The sequence below is a fragment of the Amblyomma mixtum genome, chromosome 1 (assembly GCF_055824585.1).
Source record: "Amblyomma mixtum isolate Tamu chromosome 1, ASM5582458v1, whole genome shotgun sequence".
Classification (NCBI taxonomy): domain Eukaryota; kingdom Metazoa; phylum Arthropoda; class Arachnida; order Ixodida; family Ixodidae; genus Amblyomma; species Amblyomma mixtum.
This window is the reverse complement of record NC_143012.1, coordinates 20,063,307-20,086,591: the sequence shown is the minus strand read 5'-3', so window position 1 is coordinate 20,086,591 and position 23,285 is coordinate 20,063,307. Positions and strand designations below refer to the sequence as shown.

Genomic DNA, 23,285 nt, shown 5'->3' with positions numbered 1-23,285 from the left:
TGAAGAAGCTACAAAAAATGAAACCTGGAATGCCTGCTGCTTTAACAGTTTTGGTTAGTAGTAAGCAATGCACACAAACCTACGCCCCAGATTTAATTTAATTAAGCATTTAAACCATCCATCACCATCACCGTCAGTCTGACTATGCCCATTGCAGGGCAAAGGCCTCTCCCTCCTTCATGCAAGGTGAGCAAAACATGACCGACAGCTGAAGCGGTTTGAAGCGGAAGTCAGGGACAGCAGCCGGTCAAAGCATATGCAAGCAAGGAATTACGGAGAGTAACAGCAAACTTGCAGCTTGTAACTTATCACCACCAGGTGAACGTAACAACAGGCAGCTGATGACACGACCCCCACAAGGAAGTTCTGATGTACTGTATCCACCGTCACTGCTGTACGGTACCCATTAAAGCCTAGAGCACACATCTCTTCATCCATTACTGACTCATCTAATGCATTGAGATTTTAATCCACAGGCTGAAAATTCCATGCCATCACTCAGGTCGTTTTCCATGTTATTTTAACGTCACTGACAGTGGGCATATTGCGATGTTTTTACAATACAGTCCGTTACAATATCAACAAAATCCCCTCCTTGAAAAAAACTGGCCAAACACGGGCCTCCAGAACTTCACGCCTGACAAGCCAACCTGTTTCCCCCGTCGTGACTGTGACCGGAACGCTGGGGGAGCCGCGGCCCAGGTCGTTGACCGCGATGACGTAGAACTCGTACTCCGTGTACGGGCTGAGGTCCCGCACATGGTGGAAAGGCGTGGTGATGCCACTCGTTTCGCTGTACTCGCGGTTGGCCTGGCGCGGCTTGTACTGCACCACGTAGTAGCGGATGTTGTCCGAACCGCTGCCCTCGTACGTCCATGACAGCCGGACTGAGGTGGCTGTCACGTCGGAGAAGGCAAGATTGCTGGGAGACCGAGGCAGTGCTGCCAGAAAAGAAGAAACAGGAAGAATGCGGCTCAAATGGAAAGCAATGCAACATTTGAAATCCTTCTTGAAGGTATTGGTGAACGCTATCAAAATACGGAAAAGGAACGAACACACAGGACGTATTTTTCCGTATTTTGATAGCGCTCACCAATACCTTCAAGAATGTATTTCCAACTAGTCCCAGTAGTAGCTCTTATGACTTGAAATCCCGAATGCACACCCATTCCTGAGAGAATGCCTTCCCTCGAATGACTGGCCATAGAAAAAAAAAAGCTACATTTTTAATTAGGTGGCCTCTTTATTGTTTGAGCACGGCAACCTGTTGATACAGGCCAGCCAACTTCAATTTATCCTCAGCACCCGCTGCATCCCTTATAGATAACACAACAAATTTTTGTGCCCAACAAGACCCAAGTCTGGGGATTTCCTCACTGCTCATGCTGAGGACACCAAGGTGCAGAAATAAACACCAACTGAGGAAATGTGCCGGAGTCATTACTCTCACTCCAGCAGAGCAAGAGTATGCTTCAGGCATTGACTCCTCAGCATTTCACAGAAAGAATAAGCATCATTTACAGCTCTTGTCTGTGTCTTTCTTTCTACCAGCGACTCTATGTGTGGTGCCTTTCTGTAAGTTTACAACATGAAGCCAACATACCAAATAACACATCCTTTTATCAAATGAGCAACAGCAATAGCTGCAGCATTTCGGCAGCTGTCTGGAGCCTCTGTTGCAGACTCTTCCTTTCTTGACATGCTTTCCATTTTTGTTTTTCTTTGTTAGTTTCTATGTTTTTCTTTGTTAGTTAGCCGCCGCGGTGGCGCAGTGGCTATGGTGCTCGGCTGCTGACCCGAAAGACGCGGGTTCGATCCCGGTCGCAGCGGTTGAATTTCTTTGGAGGAGAAATTCTAGAGGCCCGTGTACTGTGCTATGTCAGTGCACGTTAAAGAACACCAGGTGGTCGAAATTTCCGGAGCCCTCAACTACGGCGTCTCTCATAGCCTTAGTCGCTTTGGGACGTTAAACCTCATAAACCAAGCAAACCATCTTTGTTAGTTATTAATAGTCTAAGCCTCTGAAGCTTCTACAGAGCATGCAGCCACTCACTCACTCACTCACTGTCCTCACCTTGGACAAGCACTTGCGAGACGTGCTCGATGCTGCCAAGCGTTGAGCCGGCCACGCAGGTGTAGTTGGCCGACTCGCGCACGTTCTCCAGCACGAGCACATTGCGGCCCACGGGCACTTCGCTCTCGGGGGTCAGGTCGACGGGCCCCTTGCGCCAGCGGACGTACGGCATGGGCGACCCCACAGCCACGCAGGTCAGGTTCAGTGTGGCACCCGGCGACACCTCGTACGTTGACTCAGGCGGGATTGAGAAGTATGGTGGCACCCGCCGCACTGCAATAACAGGGGGTCATTGTGCTGAGTCAAGTCATGTTGTAGTTGCCAAATCTACCAACCCCACAACGCCTGTCATTACCTCTCCCTTTCTTACTGCCTGGATGCTATCAGACGGCAATGAGTTTCATAATAAAGACACTGGCAATTGTTCACAGTACATCATTCCCCTTTCCGTATTAAAACATCTGGAGGAAATACTGCTGCCGGCCTCAACAGGCACAAACATGTTTGGCAGTGCTCTGTCTCCCAGTGCTTGCAATGCGGTTATTGCAAGTAATGAACTTAGAGGCCTCTGAACTCGGTAAAGCAAAATTCAGAGATATCACGCATTAACGGTGAGAATACGAAAGTAATTTTAACTAATCAGCGCAAACAGTAAAACAGTAGACTGAGCATCAATGCACAATCTAGAGGACAGTAAGCAAGGCTTTCCGAAATCTAGAGGACAGTAAACAATGCTTTCTGAAAGACACCGGCTGGAAAAGTTAGTGCTCACTGCACTAGCAGCATAGGCCCTACTGCTTGTAAGGCTAGTGGTGCATAAAAAAGCAATGTGGACCTCTGAAACTTTGTCTAGTGACTTGCGGCCATAGCCCGAAACAGTCAATTCATATCTTCAAAAAAACAAATGAAGTCCACATGCTGAATGAAGCATGCGAAATGCATTCATGAAAACCTATTTATAGCTGACAGGATTCATTCAAAGCCGCACACCACCGTACAGTGCTTGCGGTGCATACTACACAGCTGACTGAGTGTCGGTGATGTGCGAGCCTTGTGCCACCACTGAGCACTCACGGAGCATAGTGCGCTGCCATCGGTAATTTGAGGGCAGCACTTCACACTCACAAAAGCGGTCATGGGCTTTGCGCTTGCACTGTCTGTAATTGTGCACAAGTGTTCAGAACACACAAAATTCTGCACATTGTGCACAATGAACCTTGGCCAATGATTATCTCTACTCCTATCACATCGAAATTTGCATCAGCCATGATCGTATCACCAAGATTCTACTGTATTTGCCATCACTGCTACAACACAGGCACATGTACAGTCATTCAAAACAGGAAATGCTTTTAGGCAGGCTCAGTCATACTTCTGTGAAGCTCTTCTCGCAGTTCTGGATAAGCATCAAGCAGACACAGTCTGCTACTCAGCATCAGATAATAAAGCAAAGCCGAAAATAACAGCGCACCGTTTGTCGAGTCAGAAATTGGAGAGCTGGAATCTCATTCCAAGGCTGGCGCAAGAGCAGCTCAACCACCACCTTATTAGAAATGCAGCTCTTTGATCCTACCAGCTGCAAAACTACTATTCAATACCAGACTGTTCCCTAATGCCATTTTGTGACCGTTAACACCGGTTTGTGGCGGTTTGGCGGAGGTTGTGGCGGTTTGTGGCAGTGCCACCTACTAGCTTGGGAGCGTGCTTAACCTATGCCTCTAATTTAGGTTTCTCTGCTACATTTGTGTTTTGAGCACCACTGAGCGGTTTGAACACCACAGGCAGGGAGACAGCGTGTCAAGCTCCAAATTTCAGCCCAATCAGAGCACTAGATTTTAATGCAAGGATTCTATGGGGACTTTAGCAACTGATCAGGGAATTCTGACAAGCCTGCGCCTCGACAATTAGCACCGCTGGTATCACACATATGGTGGCTTTCCAAGCAAAGAAACAATGCTCAAAATTCACAACGAGGACAACAACACTGACAGCCAATAATGGTCAGTGCGACAGATGCCCTGCCCTGCAGCCTTTCAGCTAAGATGAGTTTCTACTTCAGAGTTGGCTGGCAACCTCCACTTACCACGAACGAAGAGGGTCGCCATGGGCGAGATGGCGGTGCCCACGCTGTTCTCGGCTATGCACTCGTAGTTACCCTGATCTTCTTCCTGGGCATCGTATATCTGTAGGGAACCTGCAAATAATGATCTCACAGTAAGGCCCTGCTGGCATTAGTCATAAAATGGCGCGCCGCGTGCAAGTGCAGCAATGCAATGTTTGCACACTATTCTCAATCGGTTGACACGCAAGCCAAGCTGCGCAAGACGCAGAAACCAAAGAACCTGGTTCCTACTATCATCTGAATGCCTGTAGCATTTCAGATCCACTTTGCAGGTACTGCAAAGGTCAGAGGAACCACCTTCTTTGTTGTCACTTTTTCTTTTAAATATTTATGGCTATTATTAGCACACAACCTCACATCTTCGGTACCTACCAACGCAAGTGATCACACCTAGGTTTTGTACAAAAAGAAACATTTTTCCATGCAGTATATCATCTCAAAGTACTCGTTTCATCCATATAGTCATCCCTGTGTCTCTGTCTCTGTTGTTTCGCAACTACTATTCCACGTCATTCGGTAACACTGAGCAACCAATCATCCCTAGTTCTTGTCTCGTTGCCTCTAGTTCAGTCATACAGATAAACTCGGCTCACAAGAATCAACGTGTGCAACAAACTGGCGGACAACAACTATGCGTTACAACGGAGGCCGAGGCGGACTTGCCTGCTGCAGCGAGGGAGTAGCGCGGGTTGGACATGTCGACGGGGATGTCATTGCGCAGCCAGGACAGCTTGGGCTCGGGGTCACCTTCGGCTTTGCAGGGTAGTAGCGCACTGCGGTTGCGCTCTACACCTTGGAGGTTGGGCAGCAGCTTGAAGTGGGGGAAGCCCGGCGGAATCTGGTTCTCTATTGTGGACAGATTGTAAAAAGGAGAAGCAACATGGAGAACAGGCACCAAGGAAAGCACGTTAAGAATGTAACAAACCCATTCCACAACGCTTTCAGTATCACGCCGTCCTGCACACAATCATTCTTTTACACACTGTAGCCAACCTGCATTCCGTCAACCTGCATTCCGTCAACCTGCATTCCGTCAACCTGTATTCCGTAAAAGTGTCAGCTATTCTTGAATAAAAACAACCGTTTTTCACTTTACATTATCTCAACCTTCGTGTAACGCTCCTCCATTGAGGTATTCGAGGTAATAAAATGAAATGAAATGAATTTCAAGCAGACAAGCACAACAGTCGGCCCTCACCTTCGAGCACAGTGAGCGTAAACTGAGCGCGCACAGGCTCGCCGACGCCGTTCTCAGCGAGGCACTCGTAGGTGGCATTGTCCTTCCCAGCGCGCACCGGGTCGATGCGCAGCACCGAGCCACCGGTCATCTCGGTCACCGTGTACCGGTTGGTGGAGACGCGCTTGCCATTCTTGCGCCATTCGATCTGAGGCCGTGGGTTGCCGACGGCTGTACAGACGAATACTGCCACCCGACCGGTCACCACCGTCTGGTCCCGTGGAAAGATGACGATGCTCGGCGGGTCTGCAAGGGTGCACGTGGGAAAAAGACACAGTTGTGATAAGCTTAAGGCGGAACTGCGGGTAGACCAAAGTTGGCCTGCATCAATAAACTACTGCATTCTAATCACAAAAAGGCTAGTTTCACTGAATGCAGAGCTTTGAGAGAGTAGAAAAGGTCAAAGAATGAAATACACATATTGCCATCACCAGCTATTTTCGCAAACACTCTACAGTATATCACAACAATCACGGAGACTTCTGAGGCTATGTGCACATCCCAGAAGCCAGGCTGCACCACTATTCACTTCCAAACGGTGATCACAGAGTCCTTCCCAGACTTCATGTCACGACTTTTAATCAAACGGTAGAAAAACTTTCAAATCCAGTTTTCCCAGCAGTAAATATACCTTTCGTTGCCAGACAAACGTCAAAACAGCCGGAAAGAGATGCAGAATTGATTTTTACTAACAACAGAAGTTGGATGGAGCTGTCAGGGTTCCTCTAACAGCCCAGTGCATAGCTGATTCTGGGAGAAGACAAATGCAACAGGGGGTGACATAGTTGAAGGGGGGGTGGGGACAGATAAGGTCAGGAAATTTGCAGGAATAGGCTTGACACAGCTGTCTCAGGACAGGGCTATGAGGTGATCAACGAAAGAGGCCTTTGCCCTGTGGCGAGCGTAACCTCACTGACAATGACGACAATGATGGTGAACAGCTGAACTATGGAAGTTATCCAGTTTCACAGAGCTGTCGCAAGCAACAATCAAATATACTGTGATGCCATTATGTCAGATGGCCACCTTGTGACCAATAACAATAGTTTTCTTTCCAACCACCAGTGTTTGCTCTGTGACGGCATGACGCCAAGTCATCACCTCGTCACTCATGTCAGTGAGGTAAACTTCATACTTTGGCATTTCTCACTATGAGTTGCGTGTCACAACAGACGAACAAACCTAGCAGCGTGTAGAGAGTCTTGAGAAAGGACGTTTCAAAGAATGGGTAATGGAAATGTGCACTGCGTACTTCACTCAATGTACTTCACTGACTGCGAAAGTGGTTCATGCATACTTGAACAAACAGTTGCGAACATCCGAGAGCATGCCTGTTTAAATAAAGTAAACAAGCGCAGAAATGGTGCATTCGAGCATGTGCATTCACACATAGCATCATCTGCTGAAAACGTTACACAGCCACTACTGTCACTTCTTCCCACTGTGCAAACAAAAAATGCAATAACAGTGAGTACACCAAAGTACATGCTCACTGTCAAGTTTAACATCTCATTTTTTCTAATCAGCACACTGGTCGGCTCATCACAAACTATCAAAGGGCTAACTAGAGAAACACTCCCATTATCCATTTCCCTCCTTATCCAAGGCTCACTTCCTCCACCTTGAGGTCAATTAGCACGATGGTAACAGTTACAGCTGGCTTCCGTGGATCTTGCAGTTCAGTGGCGCTGAATCACACTCCATGTACAGAAGCCCCCCGTAACGTTGCTATTATTGTTATTAACAGGCTTAACAATACAAATAGAGAGACATGAAAATGGGAAAGCGAAAAGGAACAGGCCTGCCTGCTCCCAGAAGAAGAGGGAATGGAAAGAAGGCAGAAGCAGAGAATATACAAAGAAATGGGACACTATTTACAGTCACAGCACAAAGGAAGACAAGTTACATGGAACATATAAAAAGGTTCATAATGTTAACAAGACGATCTGTACGGCACGACTGATCCACTGCCAATGAATAATGAATGTTAAGAAAAAGAGCCCATATAACAGCTAACAAATGCTGATATGAACAGCAGGTGCCAGCACATTGACTTGGTTTATCACAACCACTCATACTTTGCTTACCAATGAAACAGAGCTACAGACAGAAAAAGAAATACGAGGGGTGATCAGGAAGTCTGCCTCCTGGGCTATAACTTTTTATGTTAACAATGCGGTTGAAAGATAACATTCAAATGAAAGTAGGCAAAATCCCCTTTCCAAGGCAGACATCATTTTTCCATGTAGTTCCTATAGACAGTGGTCCACTTCTGCCACCGGGACACTGGTGTCCACACATTATATAGAGAATGACTTGGCTTAGGCTTAAGGCTCATGGGTTTTAACTTCCCAAAGTGACTCACAAAGCGACTCAGGCTATGAGGAACGGCACAGTGGACAACTCCAGAAAATTTCAGCCACCTGGTGCTCTTTAACATGCACTGATATCACACAGTACATGGGCCTCTTAGCATTTCACCTCTTGCAAAACGCGAACGCCGTGGCCAGGATCGAACCCCCGCCTTTTGGGTCAGCAATCGAGCGTCATAACCCCTGAGGCAATGCGGCGGCTTACATAGAGAATAAGGACAGGACAGCTGTTGATGATGTCACCAGTGCAAGCCACAGGTGACTAGATTTTTGTCAGACAAGATGCATGTACTCTTTAAATGTCCCTACAGCTTCAGGAAAAGCCATAAAACCAATGGCATGAGAGAAAGTTGTAAGGTGGAGTGTGCCACTGGTGCATGGTGTAGGAGTTTTTACACTGCGTACCGGTGTCAACAGCCACCAGCATTCTTCTAAGAAAGCATGATAAGACCAGTGTATCCATTCTGCAAATTTTAAAGTACTTGACAGTAATGAACGCCAGGCAAGAACCTGCTTTTTAACTGTATACAAAGCTAAAAATATGATCAAAACAAAAATAAACAGCATACAGGATGACACTATGAGAAAACAAATCACTATAAGCACAGGTTTATACTTGGACTAGATAGAAAAAGTAAAGTCAAATGCTCTCAAAAGTAATATCATTCTGAAAGTATACATGCGCAAGAACATCTGCTGGATACCTGACAATGACCACCAGACAATGCAGGTAATGTATACAGCCATCTGTATTTCAAGTAATGAAGAGGACTTTTTTTTTTAATGCATAGCACCTAAATGCTGAACGGGGCTTAGAAGATAAGTGTTAACATCTCAGAAGCACAAACTGGTTGGTTATTGGTTGGTTATCGGGGTTTAACATCCCAAAGCAACTCAGGCTATGAGGGACGCCGTAGTGAAGGGCTTCGGAAATTTCGACCACCTGGGGTTCTAGCAACCACTAGTCTTGAATGTTAGTAAAACAGAACCAAACAATTAAAAACTGTTCACTATGCTCTAATCCAATTTCGCAAACAATTAACGAAGCATTGTTTCCTTGAAGCAAGCTCAGCTGCATTATATGGAACATCTCTGTTCCCAAAAAATGCAGAGCATTTCATGCAAATGTATGTTTTGAGGCAAATTTTTAATGCTTATTTTCGTGGTTTCAGTACGCAGTCCTTTAGAACAAAAGCTACGAGAAGGTGAAACTTTACTAGAGTCGGATGTAAGTCGAGAAAAAAGCGACTTTCCCCGTCAAAGGACACCCTTCCAGCCAAGGACGGCCTATTCTCATGAAACTGCAAGCGTGACAATGCAGGGAATAGCAGATGAAATGTGACAGTCACCTCCCTGCACTGTTGGGGACAGTCCCCTCTCTGCGTCTACCCCTTGCGAACGCTGAAACACGGCACAGCGCTTATACAACGCTTATCAGGTCGTCTGTTGAATACGCTTCTGTTATATGGAACCCCTACCACGCGATTCTTACAAATGCTCTAGAAGCAGTACAAAATAAAGCCGTCAGATTCATACTGTCATCCTACTCAAGTCATCAAAGCGTATCAGCAATGAAGCAAGCCATGAATCTTCAACCTCTTGCTACACGTAGAAAGTTCGCCCGGTTGTCATTATTTCACACCTTATACTATAGCGAAACGCCGTTCTCCCGAAATCATATCTTTCCTGCACCTCATTGTTCAGCTCGCCTGGATCATGCGCATAAGGTACGTCCGATTTTCGCTCGCACACTAAAATATCAGAAGTCACCACTGGTTTTGTCAATTAATGAATGGAACTCATTGCCATCCAGCATTGTCGGCCATACTGAATTATCATCGTTTCAAACAGCTTTACTAACATTTTTGAACACAGAAAATGCGTCATAGAGTGCTAGATGATTTACCGTGTCCGTGACTTTTTGGCGGTCCTTTTTTTGCTTTGCCATTTCTTGTGTGCTGAACAGCTCCGGAGCCTCTTTTGTGTGCCATTGTATTTTTAGTTACTTATTTTGCCCTAATTATTACTCACTTGTTTGAACGTGTTGAATTTTGCGGTTTCAATGTGTTATACTGCACTTAACCAAATGTTACCCAAACTCTGCCTTCTGTATATTTACCATCATTTGTTATGAGTTGATTTGTTATGTGTGCTTTCTTTTAATCATTCCCCCCCTATGTAATGCCCTCTTCTGGGTCTTTAGGGTAAATAAATAAATAAATACAGAAATAAATACCCATGCTAGTAGGTTCATGCGAATCGGCTGAAGCGATTGGTTGGAAGGGGGGTCCTTTGACGGGGAAAAGCAGCTTTTTTCTCGACTTGTATCTGACTATAGACGAAGAGGAATGCGTAAAGAACTCTTCCTTACTTAGCTACCTCTTGCTTGTTCTGAGTGGAGATAAACTGTGTAGGCATTCCAAACAAACTCTGTTGAACAAAGACTTAGATAATTTACGAGATAATGCAGGAAATCTGTAACTGCTTCATGGACAAAACTTTGTCCACATAAGCAAAAAGAACTCTCCATTGTTCACTTATCTTTTGCTTCTTTAAGCAGACAAGATAATGCAGGCGGTGCATAACTGTTTCCCTGCCCTACATTTCCACAGATAAGAAAAAATAATTCTCCACTGTTCCTTTACCTCTTCCTACCACTCCAGTTATCCTTCCGTTCCAATCTACCTTTCAACAGCTAAGATGTGATATTTGATAATGTAGCAGATAATAACTGCTCCTTCACGCCAATGCCCTTCGAAAGAGGCCTTTCAGCCAATCGTTTCTAACAGTTGTCATGACGTCATGGTTAATCCTATTTTAAGGAGAATCCTGCCAGTACCTGCGAACTCATGCTAAGAAATTGACCGTGATGCCATGGCTTTACGGGGCGTTCGGCGCTGCATTCTCGACTTACATCTGAGTATAGGTACTTCAGGCTTCCATTTTGCAATGCTTAAGCAATGCTGTTACTTTCGATTTTGTAATTTCATACACAGAAGTCATACACAGTTGACAGCTATATGTAGTCATATCAATACTTTACACTCAAGGGGGCTGATGGGACTGAAGAGTTATACCCCTGTCAGACGAGCAAGTTTAGTGTCATTTTCAACGAGTGACACTCGCCTGTAGTGTCATTCGCATCATGTCACACGATGAACTTTAATGACACTCGCTGCTGAACGCACTCGGCAAGAAGTGAGTTTGGGGAACTCACTTCACTTTTCCCGAGGGGCGAAGTGTATATAGCCTCGGTAGCAGCGTTTCGAAATTAGAATACAACGTCGGCAATAAAAATGGCGTTTTATTGAACGCAGCTAATTTTTTTTGCCCTCTTGTTCATGTAAACTTATTTGCGTTGCCATTAAATATATATATACTGCACATATTCCAACATTCTTGTTTTCAGCTGCAATAATTTTTTAGGCAGCCGCAGAGGTATGGCTATGGCGGCTAGCATGGCGACCGTAGCAACCATTTGCAACCGTTTCGGTGTGACGGTGCAACAGTGCAGTGTTTGCAATCCAAGGAGGCGCTCAAATGCACATGTATGTCGCCACCACTTTTTGCCAATCAGATTGTGTCAGCTGCGCAGAAACGTTATCGCCGTGGGTCGCCATGATGCTTCAAAAAGTGAAGTACTGCTCCTGGCTTGTCTCGTCTTGCGAAGCCTTTCTTGTAATCGCCAATACTGCACAAAGCTCCTTGATAATCATAAAAAATTTCTTGCAGTTTGGAATCTACTGTACATTAACTGTACATTAAAGCATTAAAGCGCGAAAAGTAATATTTTTTGTGCCTTACTTGAAAAGCCATCGTCACCGCCATCAATTCCGAATGACACTTTATTTTTCCGTGCAGCAGCACGCCCCGAAAGTGTCACTCATTCTGGAGAAGTGCACTTCGTGAAAGTGTCACTAAACTTGCCCGTGTGACAGGGGTATTAGTTGAGTAAGAGAGTTCGAATTAACTATAGTCAACTGTGCGAGACCACTTCTGTCCCATCCATTAAACATTACTACCTTATTTATTTGCAACAAGAGGTGCAAAACTGCCGAGAACTATAGGGCCTGTATCAATGCATTATCTTTTTTTGGCGACCAAACTGATCTTCTAAAATGGTCACGATGCGAGACGGAAAGGAACACCCTGACAACCACACACAAAAAGGAAAAAAGAAAACATCGCAAAGGAAAACCCTTCCAAGGTTAAACAGCGTGACTGTAGGAGTTCACATCCTGTATTTGCCAAGCACAGAGGCATCACAGTCACATGCGGAACGAACTGACTCGAGTTTTCAGCTGCATGGACATGGCTGCATGTCGTGGGTCTGCTCAAAGGTGCTCGCAACGAGTCAGGCGTGAAGTTTCCGAAAACCAAACCAACAGGAAGCAACACCCGCACTGACAGCCACGACTGCTGCCAACACGAGCGCAGCCGTCGGGCAGGTATTTTTAGCATGACAAGAGCGGTGCCAGACACCACAAGGCTAACGGAAAAATCTCCTCAGAACCACACGACAGTTGAATAGAATGACAAAGCAAGAAAGAAAAAAACAAGCATGCATAAATAAAAACTTCTTACATTGTCATCACACTGTCCTTCTGCTGAAGAGCCATAAGCCACATGTGAAAGTGTAGGCACAGTTATGTGATCAGTTATATAATACAAAGAAAATCTTCTCTGAAAAATGCGTAAAGAAGGCGTTAACGTAAGAATGAGCCAGCAGAAAATTGTTCATGGGAAACACCTAGAACAAAAATGGAGGAATAAAAAAAAAAGGAGGTTGCGTGACAGAAAATTACCCGAAATACTCAAGCTATAAGAACATTTTACAACTACGAAATATGTGCCTAACTTTGCCACTAGCCAATGTGCAACATTACTCGCATGTGTATGTTTTTGAGCAGACGTGCTCATGACATATTGGTCGGATCAACCTCCAAGTTCTGTTTGACTATCGACTAATCTCATATTTGCAGATTGCAGCAGTTTTCCATTTCTATTTTTCTAATAAAGGCACTTAATATAGAGCACAATAAAAATGCATAACAAAATATTAATGCCACAATTAACCTGCTTCTACAGGTGAGTGCAAGAGCTTGCTGAAACGTATTATCGCTATCATCAGATCACCGCAATCAGCGGGTAACCAAAAGGTGCGATCATGAGCACAGTAGTTTCATTGTAATCGAACAGGTTCTGCATTTACGACAGTGCGCAACTGAACGGGATTTCGCAAGCTTTCACTGAAAAACATGTCGAACGTTCTCGCGTTACATATTAAAGCAACTTGGCATATCAAAGAAAAAAATAAAGACGTTTTAAAAGCGGCTATGCTGAGGAACAGCGTGTAACTGACACCTGCACGGCGAGGTCTTTCCACGAGTCGAGGCCGACCCGGCCTTCTACGAGTTATCTTCACGCTGTCCACAACACGCCAAGTTTGACCAAAAACAAAAATCTGTTTCGGCTCGTTTATCACGAATGAAACAGGAAATACGCGCCGTTTGCTCAAGATAAGCGGCCAGGAAGTCAACATTGAGCAGTTTTCTCACATCTGTTCAGTCACCGGCGAGACATGGCCGCACACTACGAAGCAATCTCGACGCGCCGTTCGAAATACTTAAGATTAGTCGCATTCAACGGAGACGATAGTCGAAAGAAAGGAGGCAACCAACAGTCTTTCTTTTCTTTTTGAGCAAACGTTCGTAAAATCTGCAGCCACAAATCGGAAAGCGTAGCCTTCACCGTAACACAGCGATCAGGCATACGCGTGCGCGCAGGCATATTTGTCACACAGAATTACCGCGGGCTAAAAAAGCGTCTTTCACTTACCACTCGCTCTGAGCAACCACGCTTCACTTCCTTTATCCCAACGCCAACTAATAAAGCGTGGACGCGCGCAACATAGGATGGGCGTGGAAGCCGTCAGCAAGTGTCAGCACCAGCTCAGCGCGGGCAAGCTCGCGATCGCCACGGTCGGTGAAAGCTCGCGAACTTTATGGCGCGCTATTACAGCAGCGCGATAAATAACCGACTATCTGCGTACGTGCGAGCGAGCTGCGAGCGTAGATAATACGAAAGAAACAGAGCGAAACGAAAGCCCTTTGTAGTGTCGTTCGTTCTTTTTCCTATGTGTATGCAGCGTTGCTCCCAATGGCAGCCGCGTTGTGAGGGATGTTCGGAGCAGCGCCGGACACAACGCTCGGCAAAGGGAAATCGAAACTGCGGAAGCAGCAAGCGCAGCTGCTACACGCGCGGCTCTAAGAGAAAGGCCGATCAAGGGGGAACTGACCTTCGGAGGGCAGAACCGCGGACGCAACTTGTAGAGAGACGAGCAGCGCTTGGAGAAGATGCCAAAGCATAGTAGCGGGGTGCCTTCATCCGACATTCACATCAAGAGTCGTACTCCACGGCACTCTCCGCACCACCGACACACCACATTTCCAACAGCGGCCTAGGTGCACTTATAAAATTTCACATCGCTGCCTCTGATATGGTGCAAAATGAGATGGGAAAAAAATACGAGTCCGTTCGCGTCGGCACTTTGATAAGGCATATACGCCTAACGCTAGCCGCGCCAGTGCAAGGGAGCTGTCGGCACTTTTCTTGTTTGGATATTTTCTCCCCAGCCAGCGATCAGCCAGCCCCGCAAGCGGAGGAGATGCCGAACCTCCGCCAACGCCAATCGGCGGAGGGTTATGCGAAACCGGGGGAGTGACATTATTTATTTAAAAGTTTTAAACAATAAAGTGAAAACAAGTCGCGTAACAAATGTGTGAGAGCAAATGAATGGGGTAAATATAGCCGTATATTTTATAAATAGTCTATCACAATGGTAAACGAGGTTGCACTCTTTTCTGACTCGCAGGAATCAATAAAAAGCCAGAGAACACCTCTGCCCAGGGTGGCCACTCGCCGAGATGGAGTTTTTTTCGCTGTTGCCAGACGAAAAGAGCAAAGGACCTGACACTGTCCAGAAACGCCCGTCGGGCCGGCGCTCGCTCGCTGAAAAGCAATCAATAACGCTGTCACGCCCGGGTCCAGGGCGTGTTTGTACCCATCGGGGCCGCGCGTAGCGGTGCATATTTGATGACGGCCGCTTCAGCGCTCCGTAATTGCACCTCCCTTCTTTTGGAAGCGCCCCGTTCGCGGCTCTTTTAAGTGGCTGCCAAAGCCACCGCCCGAAGTGCTTTCAGATTCGTGAAGCGCTCATGATCTTCAAATGATGCGGTATCGCGGTCGTGGCTGCTAGAAGCATATGCTGTACATCAAAGTAGAGTCATAAGTAGGTATTATAACGATGCACTCGACAAGAATTTTTCATATTACACGTACGCCTAGGGCGGCAACAGAGATACGAATCGCTGGCAAGGTGCTATGTTATATGAGAGCGGATATAAAGAGTAATTTATGAGTCCATATTGCTTAATTTGAATATGTCAACGAAACAGCGAATGCCGATATTTCAATTCTTACTTATATTTCTTTTAGCTTTTGACTCACCGAATCTTTTTTTTTTTTTTCCCTATCAGATATTCCCTTTCCCTTCCTGTTTCGAGCGTGCCAACGCAAACGCGCGGGTCTCCAGACCATCATCGATATTTCTCTTACTGCTTTTTTTCCTTGACACGTGCTTATCGCCCTGCGTAGCACAGTGTCCTAGGGTTTTTTTTAGACGGATGCCAGCTGCAGTACGCCTTGATAGCCCGGGGCTCTGAAACACCTTCTGGAGAGAGCAGTAAACTCGCTCAATCACTGCTTTCTCTCATCAGGAACACCTGAGCCAAATAATACACTTCTACACGAAGCAGAGTACCCACAATCGCGGGCGAAAGTTGGTGATTCCTTTCCGGCTACTTTTTTGTAGCGAAAACTACATTGGTCCCGAACTTGAGATTTCACTGTGGCGGTGCTCCAAGGAGGCACAGAGACCGACCTTGAGCCGTTGCCTAGCAACCGCCGCAGCTGGCAGACACCGCGCGCTCGCCGCGCCATCTGGCATGACGTCACACCGCGCGCCTCTCCGCGGAAGCGCCGCCTCCGTTTGGTATGACGTCACACCGCTTGCCTCGTCGTTGCGCTCGCTTTCGCTACTTATATCCTGGCATAGCCGAGCTAAGCCTCTGCCATTTTTTTCATGCTCGCGCCCTCCTTCGTCGCACGCTCCTGCGTAATCGTGTTCAGAGAAGGCTATTGGTTAGATTCTTTCAGGCGTCACCCAGCTACCATGGACGCGGCCAGACAGGAGCGTCGCTCCGGTGGGGCTGGATGAGGAGCGCCGACCTTTGAGCGTGCAAAAAGTGACGAGAGGAGAGGGAACGGCGCGAAGACGCTGAAATTCACTCTCCAAACGCCAAGAGGTGGCTTGGAGAAGACTGCAAACCCATTCTTACCCGAACCCGTACATTTACGCCCACATCTACCTCGATCTCATAGACCCCAGCTGCAAACACTGCGGTAGCACTGCCACCCTCGATCATATGCTATGGGACTGCCCGGAGGATCCTCCTCCGGAAGCTCTTATAGAAGCTCCCTCACCAGACGCCTGGGAAGAAGTGCTGCGCAGCTCGGACCCCGCCGTCCAGGCAGGAGCCGTCGAGCGCGCCGAAGAGGTCGCCGCCAGCTATCAGCTAACGGCCACCTGGCCCTTCTGCTGAGCATCCAGGAACCCTTCTTTTCCGACAATAAAGTTCTCTCTCGCTCTCTCATATTTTGAGTGCAGAAAACTCCGCTACTGCACACACACAAAAAATTTGACTGGAGGATATTCGTGAAGAGGCGTCCTTTAGTATCCCAGGAATATCGCACTGAAGGGTATATACTTGGGCTTGTTGGTTCATATTTGAAAGGCACCTTTATGAGAGCGCCTTTCGCCGCCCCTTTAAACATGCGATACGAAAAATAGCCTCTAACATGTAGCGTTTTCAATATAATTGCGGGGAAAAAAAACACGTTTGTGGGCAGTCGATAATTTGTCCCCGCGGGCAGAAGAAACGCAGTTTATACAAAAGTGTCGCAAAATTGTTGCAGGGGACATCTTCGATCTGCAAAAGCGGGACATCAGAAAAAAGAAAAAACGAATAATATATATTTTGTCCTAGCACGTGCCAACCTTCAACTGACTATACAGGGTGTTTCACCGGACCTTACACAATTTTTAAATATTAGGCTGTCTGAGTTAGAAAAGCGCTTTTTGGGCATAGCACTGTCAATTAACGGTGAAGTATATCGGAATACGGCTAAGGCTAACAGCGGGTAGGCTGGTTAACTAATATTGAATATATCACGTCTTAACTATCACTGATAGGGGGTCATTAATTATTGAGAGGCGAGTCGCCCACCTTACGCAATGTCCATATCAGTTTTTACAATTTCGAAAATGCGGTTACATTGGGCTCTGTGGCCCAACAAATTTTGGATTTTTTGACGAGTTACGTGCACTGGAGAGGTTGATTTGCCAGCAAGTTTCTCGAAAGCGCATGCATTTTGGCGCGATGTCGCCGAAATTTGTTCGGCCACAGCGTCGAGAGTATCCGCAGTTTCGATATTCTAAAAACTTATATGGATATTACTTAAGGTGGGCTACATGCCTCTCAATAATTAATGAGCCTAACAGTAATAGTTAAAGAGTTAAATATTCAATATTAGTTAACCAGCCTGCTAATTAGCGCATATTTGCCATATTCCGATGTACTGTACGCCACTGATAATACTATGCCAAAAAAAAAAGCGCTCGTATAACTCAAAAAGCATAGTTTAAAAATTGTGTAAAAATCTTAGGTGTAACACCCTGTATAAGCAGTGCTACTGACATACCTGTATATGTGTGCTGGCAAATTTATCTTGCGTGGTTGCATGAGGACACAATGTTTTTTTCTTTTTCACTTCTGCTGCGTAAATGCAGTTATAACAGCGCAGCGGGTTCCAACTCAATTGATTCTGCCTGCGTCCGCGGAACGACCTCACAGACTTCGTTTTCTTACAGTAAATGCATCGTGAAGACCACATCCCATGTACTGTCAGAGGCAGAGGCCACGAAAAGCCAGTTTTGCTCGCAGCCTGTGTGTGTGTGCTGCCATATAATAGAAAAAGAGCGCGTGTAGCTAACGCAATAAAATGCTGACTGCTGCTTACGACTGCTGATGACCCACCATATCGGCCGGCGAAAGTATTGTTAGCAGTTGAATCCTGCGGTAGCTGCTGAACATTCGCAACCAACTGTTGTTTAATTATCACCGTCTTTTATATCACCCTTAACCTTATTGTTTTCCCCAGAGGACAAAGGCTTCTCCTGTATGTCGATCTCCAAATAGCATTGTCCCCCGCCAGTCGCGACTACACTAAACCGATTCCCCCATCCCCAAGCTGACTCTCTGTCGCCATGTGTTTGTTTCTCTTCCCCTGGCACCAATTCTACTAATCTATTACTGCAACAGATATATCCTTCGCCCCCTCTTCCCTCCCCACCCCTCCACCACATTACACGTCGAGCCAAAGTCTTCATTTTTAGCGAAGAGCCATAAACTTGGATATGCGACAGCTAATACTTTTTCGAAGCCGAATCGAATACGAATAGCCGAGCTTCTCTATCGAATCGAATAAGATTAAACAGTGTAGTTAAAAACAGAATCGAATACGAATCGAATAGTGATAGAAAGGAATCGAATACGAATAGAATATTTGTGTGATTATTCTCCACTACTGCGAATATTCGTGCAAAACGAACATCCATGTAAAAGAGCAAAGTTCGAGCGGCGGCACTGTCAAGCTGTAGCTATCGAAAGACACAACAGGCAATTTTTAAAACGCAGTATTTTTTTATAAAATTCAATTTTTCCAATATTATTTCATAAAAATGTGGACTCAGTCCTGAATGAACTGTAATAAAAAACGGTGCTTCTAATTAACGCCGTTATGAAGATACTGCGAAAGTTGTAACCCCTGGCACGTTTTGCAGAACTTAAAACTAAGGGTATCTGGGAATACACATCACCCGTGTGCATGGCGACAAAGAGCGAACGCACAAACAATGCAGCTAGCGCAGATTTGACGCATCGCATATTGTGACCGCCTTTGCATTTTTGCACTTCCACTGACTGCAAGCGAAGTTGCAGACCCATTGCAGTCAATAAGGATTTGATCCTAGAAACCCACTATAAGGATGAAGAGTCACACTGTTTGCATTTACTCAAAGGCCGCCCCCTTCGTCATTTGGTAACTACGTTCCCCCTGAGCTTGTCACGTTAAATCGAAGACACCTCCTGAGAGACCGGAACGACTGCCCTTACGCGCTATACACATCATTGCTATGCATGTGACACTTATGCTCGATCGAAATGACATGGCAACGCCGAATCGAATTTCGCGCTTTAAGGCTTCGGGTAACAGTCGAGAGGTGGCGCGACGTGTCCATAAAAATGTAGGGTGCCTCTGAGCGCGCTTGAGCGCGAACATCGATTGTTCTGTCCGCGCCCGTGTAATGCCTCTATCTCAAAGGATGTATCTTATACAGAGTGTGGCAGAATCCGAAGCAACGGCGCCTTGCGACAGCGATGCGAACGGTCTAAGGTTTCGGAACTGGTTGTGCGCATAATTACTTCGGTCAATCGGTCGGTCCAGTAGGTACTGTATCGTTGCGGGCCTGGCACGAAACACGCGTCGATAAAGTGCATGACGTCAACAGGATGCTTTCAGCGCAAGGGAAGCAAACCCTCTCCCAGTTTCGGTATATAATCGACCGACGAATAAACCTTCTCGTTGTTGTTCCTCTTGCTCACGGCCTGCCATGTCCTGTCTGCGTTCCGCAACGATACGTGGTGTCAGAAGTGGGATTGCCGACGACGCCCTGTCTCGGTAAATCGAAGATTTCCATCGCAGCTGGACTTCCTGAAGCCACCAGGTCCGCTGACAACTGCTCGGGAAATTTCCAAGAACTGGCAGGCATTCAAGCGAAGGTTTGAATTTTTCTTGGCTGCACCAGAAACTACCGCCAAGCCGCGCACGGAATCTGCGAATACGGCGCTTCTGATGCGTGTGGCGGGCGATGAAGCCATCGAGATATTCAACACGTTCAGCTTCGGCGAGGATGAAAGCAAGAGCGACTATGCAGCCGTTGTGCAGAAGTTTGACACTGCTCAGCGCAGCTGAACGAGGTACATGAACGCTACATCTTCCGCACAACAGTCCAAGCCCCTGGTGAGCCTTTCGAACCATTCCTTCGAGACCTGAATCTGCAGGAAAGCGTATGCAATTTTGGTTCCCAGAGAGATTCAATGATTAGGGACCAGGTTGTCTACGGAAAGTGACCCGAAAGTTCGAGAAAAGTTGCTGCAGGACCACAAACTGACGTTACAGAAGGTTGAGCAAGTGGCTAAGTCAGCGGAAGTGGCCGCGACCGAACCGAAGGTATCGGTACACCAAGAAAGCCAGACTGATGTTGTGCGGAAAGAAAATTTACGCAAAGCGAGGCACCACCCAGGCTTTACAAATGCATTTGGTGTGGACGCAACTACGCTCCAAGGAGCTGTCTTGCATATGGAAAAAAACATGCAGGAAGTGTCACGGTCCGAGCCATTTTGCTGTCTTCTGTCTGGACAGGATGAGCCCAATACTTCAACGTGGCCCTTGAATTCAGTCTATATGGGGGCGCAAGCAAACTACTGCCCCTTGGATGCTATCAGAAAGTTCACCCGGAGCCGCCCCTGAACGCAAGCAGTGCGATGCTGCGTGCCTATGTAGGGCGGGGGCGTGATCAAGCCTGCTGATGTCGTTCGATCGGGGGTAGCACTTGGCGACCGTCGCGCTGTCCTCGTTTTTTGCGTAGTACTCAAGGGTCGTCAAGCCATCTTAAGCCTACAACAAAGCGAAAGCCTTGGACTAATGTCACGGTACACACAGTATCTCGAAACACTTTTGAAGTAAATGCCAACTGTTTCACCATCTGTTAACAGGAAGTGGCTGCGTTGAAAGGGTTTACAAAATGGTTCTGCGTGACGACGCCGCACCAACAATACAACCAGCCCGACGTGTGCCACTGGCGCTCCAGGAACCCCTCCGAGAAGAGCCGCACGCTTGGAGCGCGCAGGGTTCACAGCCAAAATTCGCTGAGCCCACGGATTGGGTAAGTCCCTTGGGTACTGTCCGTAAGAAAGACTTAAAGATGCGGTTGTGCTATACGCACAATGCCACGCATGGAGGATATAGGAGCTGATTTGTGAGGTGCAACAGTGTTCACGCCCCTTGATGCAAACTCGGGCTTCTACCAAATTCCATTGGATGATGCAACCTCTCGAATTTGCACCTTTGCCATGCCGTTTGGGCTCTACAAACACCGAACGAAATTCTTGAAGGTCTTATCGAGTTTCTGGGTGATGTGATCGATAAGGAAGGCGTCATGCCAAGTCCCCCCCCACTGATAAAGTGCATGCTACAAATGCCAGCACCGACGTACGAGTAGGCAGTTCAAAGAATGCTTGACGTCGTCAATTAATTCAGAAAGTTTATGCCGTCACTAGCGCAGAGGATGCTTTGACTGGACGCCAGATCATCCACAAAAATGGATGCAGCAGCTTGAATGGAAGCTAGCCGCGTTGAGCTCGACAAAAGAAACCAAGGTGTCCTGTGAGGTGTCACAAAATGTAATCTATGCCGCGCTATTGCAGGCCTACGTTAACACGTAGACACCGGTTGCGTACGCTTCGCGTGCTCTGTTAAGATCGGCGTTAGCAAGAAGTCAGCACCCACGTTGCTCCTGGATGGTTCCGAGAAACCCCTGTCTACCCAACGACGTGTTTGCCTCAAGGCGTGCCGAATGGACCTTAGAGGCAAGGGCAATGTACGTTGCTGCGTCTCAGTGCGGGACCCCACAGGAACAAGAGGACACAAGCGACTATGGCGGATGTCAAGGGCCGTCGTCTTTGCTGGCTCTTCTGCGTATCGAGCATCGCGGCGGGCTGGCGGGGGACTTCCGCAACCTTCAAGAACGTCCCCAAAGGACAAAGGCCCACTTCCGCCCTTTTGACGGTCTCGCATTCCGACCCTTCGTGACTAATGTCTTCTGACGGACAGGTGTCGGCGGCCCAGGGGAACATTCGGCGAGTCCGAGAACCTTGCATCCCGGAATGAAGGCATCCTTGTCTCCCCGGCTCAACGCGTGACGTGTCCACAAGTGCGGGGGTGGAAGTTTGTGCGCGCGAGTGAAAGTTTCCGGCCACTCCTAGCCTGGAGTTGACGTCATCATCCTAGGGAAGCTAGGGAAGAAGGATGGTATAAAACTCGGCGACGAATGCGGTCGCAGCAGACACACTTCCTGTTCCGGACTCTTGTAAATATCTAGTCACAGTCGCATTTTCTGTTCCTGACTGTTGTAAATATGTAAAATTCGTCTTCTTTCGCCACCTTCTAACTCCGTCGCTCAGCGGCATTCCTGTCCTTGGCCTGGAGGTGGGAACGGGCGTCGTGCTGACCGTGGATCCGTCGAGCCGCGACCCCCGAACCTCGTCCTCAACAGCGCATACTAGGGTCCCTACCCATACGGAGCCTGAGCAGCGTGGCTGTGGTGTACGGTTGTGAAGTTCAATCACTTCGTACACGGCCGCAGGGTGACTGCTGGAACTGATCATCACCCTTTGATAGCTATATCACAGATGGCTTTCGGGGCATGCCCCCGAGGTTCCAGTGGTTCTTTCTGCGCCTCCTTCGCTACGACATAAATATGCAATTCATTGCAGGCAAGGAGCGCCTGCTGGCTCACATGCTGTCGCAGGCGACAACCGGATCCTGCACAATCAACGATGTAAACGACGACATGGAAGTACACGCAGTAAATGTTCTCTTCACTCGTCACCGACTATACCTGGAAAGTAGCCGCGACGACGAACTAAAGGAAATACTTACAAATTTGGAAGAAGCAAGAGCGCTTACAGGCCGGTAGAAGTCACTTGAAAGAGATTTCAGGTGAAGGGAGTGTTGTTAAAGGGGTGCAAAGTAATACCGGTTGAAGTCTACACGGACAATGGCCCGCAATTTTCAAGCCAAGACTTTGCGTATCGGGCGTGGCACGAGCCACGCATGAATAAAGTGCATGATGTCAACGGCCTGCCGTGTCTTGTGTGCGTTCCACAACAATACAGATAAGTCTTCTGATGCACGTGCTCGCGAGTGCACGATAATGGGGAGCACAAGACCTGGCGCGCATTTTCGTGTATCTGCGAACTCATAACGCAATCGCCGAGCCATTCCGAAACTATGGTGCTGAAGATCGTATTACGCCACGCGCGCGTCACCTGGCGGGGCGCGGGGGCGCGTGTCACGTGCTTTCGCGTGCTCCTTTTCGATGCGCCGCGTCAGAGTGAAGTGAACGATGTTATAGGGTTTTAGCTGAGCGGGTACACAGAAGCTCATTATATGCTGCACCAAGTCCCATTCTGACAATTCCCTGTCTGACAATTAACAATAGCATATCAGGCGTCTCAG

General features: G+C 47.3%; 1 protein-coding gene across 3 annotated transcripts in view; it reads right to left on the bottom strand.

The window, feature by feature from the left end:
- The window catches only part of Lar (tyrosine-protein phosphatase Lar), an 88,309-nt gene extending 73,818 nt beyond the window's left edge, over positions 1-14,491 (bottom strand). For all 3 annotated transcript variants that reach the window (XM_089545009.1, XM_089545018.1, XM_089545029.1), the window contains exons 1-6: positions 14,104-14,491; positions 5,395-5,679; positions 4,860-5,042; positions 4,158-4,268; positions 2,075-2,347; positions 651-941 (exon numbers count right to left, since the gene is read on the bottom strand). In XM_089545009.1, coding sequence (XP_089401135.1) covers positions 651-941; positions 2,075-2,347; positions 4,158-4,268; positions 4,860-5,042; positions 5,395-5,679; positions 14,104-14,173 — 1,213 coding nt within the window. In that variant the 5' untranslated portion in view covers positions 14,174-14,491. The remainder of the gene's footprint in view (positions 1-650; positions 942-2,074; positions 2,348-4,157; positions 4,269-4,859; positions 5,043-5,394; positions 5,680-14,103) is intronic.
- Between the last annotated feature and the right edge of the window lie 8,794 nt (positions 14,492-23,285).